This window comes from Triticum dicoccoides, chromosome 3A (assembly GCF_002162155.2).
Source record: "Triticum dicoccoides isolate Atlit2015 ecotype Zavitan chromosome 3A, WEW_v2.0, whole genome shotgun sequence".
NCBI classification, from domain to species: domain Eukaryota; kingdom Viridiplantae; phylum Streptophyta; class Magnoliopsida; order Poales; family Poaceae; genus Triticum; species Triticum dicoccoides.
The window spans coordinates 738606698-738610327 of NC_041384.1; the positions used below are offsets into that span (position 1 = coordinate 738606698).

At 40.9% G+C, this 3630-nt stretch overlaps 1 protein-coding gene across 1 annotated transcript; it reads left to right on the forward strand.

Moving 5' to 3' along the window:
* The first annotated feature begins 504 nt into the window (after nt 1–504).
* Nucleotides 505–3390, forward strand: LOC119270591. The gene is made up of 3 exons (XM_037552607.1): nt 505–829; nt 2415–2475; nt 3089–3390. The coding sequence occupies exons 1-3, from the start codon at nt 544–546 to the stop codon at nt 3138–3140; spliced, it is 399 nt and encodes a 132-aa protein (XP_037408504.1). The 5' UTR covers nt 505–543; the 3' UTR covers nt 3141–3390.
* Nucleotides 3391–3630: the final 240 nt, after the last annotated feature.

The following is a 3630-nucleotide window of genomic DNA, read 5'->3' on the forward strand; positions in this document are numbered from 1 at the left end:
GGAGCCTCGTGGCTGTTTTTTTACAATCGAGGCGGAGAGACGAAAGAAAAATCAAAGGATGGTGGGAGAAGGGACGAGAAAAAAACAGCGAAAAAACCAGCAAAGGTGGGAGGTGGGACGAAAAAAAATCCGGAACGGAGACTATCAACTGCTCCATTAAGAGTAGAGATATACTCCCTTCGTCCCAAAATACTTGTCTTCAAAATGGATAAAAAAGGGTGTATTTAGAACTAAAATACATGTAGATACATCCCCTTTTATTTATTTTGATGACAAGTATTTTGGACAAAAGGAGTACTTGTTTCCGTTTTTTTACTAATAAAAGACCTATGCAATCTTAAGAAAAAGTTGCACGCGCACGGCGGCTGGCGTCTACCAGCTGGCAGAAACGACTCGGTTTCAACTATATTTGCGTAAAAAATGGGGCGATATCGACGTCTGGGGACGACTGCTGGGTACCCAATCACCCCAGAGCCGATTGTAACGCCGGCTCGCCCCCCAGGCGGAGATTCTTATGCCTACTATGTGGGCCAATTGCTGGAGATGCTCTTACATGTGAAGTTCAGATCTGAAGCGTTTAGCTTCCGAAAACCCACGCCATCGGCCGAGAGAAGATCCTCTGAGAGATCCGCCCCGATCCCGCAGAACACCACGCCCTTCTTCCTCCTCAGAAAGTTCAACATCTCGCCGCTTGTTTCCGGATCTGAGCGAAGGATCTGCGGCGTCGGGTCTCACTGGGGGAGGATGAACTGGATCGGGCGCAAGATCCACCTGTACAATGTCAACATCGGCCTCTACATGCTTGATTGGTGGGAGCGCTACCTCTTCAGTATCCTTTCACCCTTCGCTTCATGTTTTGATTTACTGAACTGCTAAAGAATTCGCCTTTTGCGTTATATTGAGTGCGTTTTGGTGGTGCCGAGGTTGTTGCTTGCTGAATCTGACGGAACCCTGCAGCCGGTAGTGAGTTATGTTGCTTATGGGATTTAGGGGTCTTTCTGGTTTTGAATTACATGCCTTCTGTGTTAAAGGAATTACTATATTTCCCGTTTTGACTAGGATGGTTTAGAATTTATATTTTATTTGGTAATTCGGAGGCTGTAGAATCTAATTAGAGTTTGCAAGGGTTTTCGTTTAGTTGTTGTGTAGAACCGATTTGATTTGTCCTAGCATATTCTCTAGACTACGATATCAGGCATCTCCAGTCGCCGACCGATTTGTCTATACAAGCCAAGCCGCCTTCAGCATACCCTCCAACCTGGATAATTGACTACTACCAAGGGGCAGTGCAGGACTAAGCTTGTAGGTCACATGCCTTAGCACTTACTCTAAATCTGTCAATCTGCATCCTCAAACCAATTAGATCTTGTGCCTTGCAGAACTATGAAAAATAATCTTATACAATGATGAATATGTGAATATCAATACATAGATATATCACAAGTGAATCATCATAGGGAATCCGATGATACAAAACCTAATAACCTTCTGAACTATGACACAGCAAGCCACTGCCTGAAAATGCACGCCGTATGTAAATTGCCATCTCCCATTGTTGTTGAAATGACTCCCTATAGTTTGGTTTTCTAGCAAAGGTTACAATGCGAAAAACTTAAAATAGTAGTTATCAGTATAAGCTCAGCATATCTTTTTCACCAAACTAATCAGCTAGGCAAACAGACCTCATACCCTTCTGTCCGAATTTCTATACAAACTACTCTTGTCTTCATGAATCCAGATAACTCCACCTTCATCTTACAGTGATTTTCTTGCGACATACTCAAAACTGTTCAACTATATAATGGAGTACTTTTTTTACTCTCCTCATTCTTCCTGCAACTCTTCCGTCTTGCAATAATTTGGTATCCCCCCTTCCAAATTTCCAGTGTCAAGTTCTCTACATGCCAATGTTTTTTCTTTCCAGAAAATGCAAAAGGCTCTGTGTCTCACTGCATTGATAGAAAAGCAGTTTATGTACAGCTGTAGAGTTTCGCACCACAAACAATACCACGGCCCTACAAGCTAGGCATCATTGGAATTACCGCTGCAATGCCTAATCCTCCCGCCTTCGACCACAGCTGAGCTATGGTTCATACTCTATGTTGCCATGCATGCAAAGATATTATGATGTGTCAAGTGTATCCACTGCCTTGCCTGTAGAATATGTGTACTGTGTGTATAGTGGAACTAGGAAATGTTGTTTGTCGTGAGGGACATTTGTTTTTCTCCTTTTTGTTCTGTCAGCAACTTTGTGGAAATTGGGAAGGTTTTCAGACTGCATAAAAAAATCTAACAGATCTGGACTTTTTCTATTGTATTTGAAGTTTTCAACACTTGAATTGTTTCCAATTACTGATGGATCTCAGCAAGCCATTCAGAAAAGTTCAAAATATGTTATCACTTAACTGTTACAGATACATTGATGCTTTGCCTTCTCTGGTACATTCTACGGTATCTCATTGTGTTCTTTCAAAGGTATATTCCTTCTAGCCTTGATCTGCTTACATCATTTCATATTTAAGCATGTGCTGAAGGTTTTTCCAAGTGTCATGTTTTTATTACCCCATAAAGACATCATCTGCTACTTACTACTTAGTACTTACTACCATCCTCATTCGGATCAGCTGTTGCAAGGAACTCAGGCATGTACAATGCAAGGTGTTTAGGGAGGCTCTTGTGAAAATGAACCAGTTTTTTTCTTAAGCGTCGGTGCTTATTTGTATAGCCACTTACTTAGGCACCTCTGTCCATAAAAACAAGCACTAGTGCTTCAGCAAAATCCGGTTTATTTTTACATGCACATCTCTAAGCACCTTGCATTTTACATGGTCTCAAAGAGCTATTCAAGAATAAGATCCTTTAGGTTATGTCTTTTCCGGCAATATAAATTTTTGAACATGGGAGTAGTTAAGCCGGCAATTCAAGCATACAAAGTTACAAACTTCGATTGATTATATTGGTGTGTCCCCATTCTGAAAAAGCTCCAACACCTCTGAAACTACCTCTTATTCAGTTGTCAGTTTGACATATATATCTCATATTTGGTTTGTTTCAGTTTGAGCTGACCTGGCTTCTCTATGTGTTGTAGTAATCTGGAGACCATCCTACAAGGTGCGAACTATCTTCTACAAGGTAGTTAATCATCGAAGGCAAAAGAATATATGTTGATGGCTTTATGGAACTCCCCCTGTAATCTATGTTTTGATTAGTCTCGGCTGAGAAACTAGAAAGGAACGACTTATGTGTTGTTGTGTTTGTAGCCGTCTTTTACTGTATGAACTTGGCTATACACTGTCCATATGTATAGCCCTCTGTATTTTGGAATTTAGCTATTTTTTTACCTTATGTACTGTGGACATTAAATTAATTTTCGCTGAATCGTTTTTATTACTAGTTATGTGTGATTTCATATTGGTACCTCTGCCTTTGTTGTCATCTGTGGACAAACTGTGAGAGATCTGATGTCTTTCTTGACTGGTGTATCAGTCGCAATGCGTGTAACACACAAATTTGGTGTTCAGTTTGATTGATGGGCTTTTCTGAATCAAAAGATGACTTTGAAGTCAAAATCGACGAGCGGTTTTGGTCAGAGGTCCAACCATCGATCAACTTAAACCCGGTGGTTTCAAC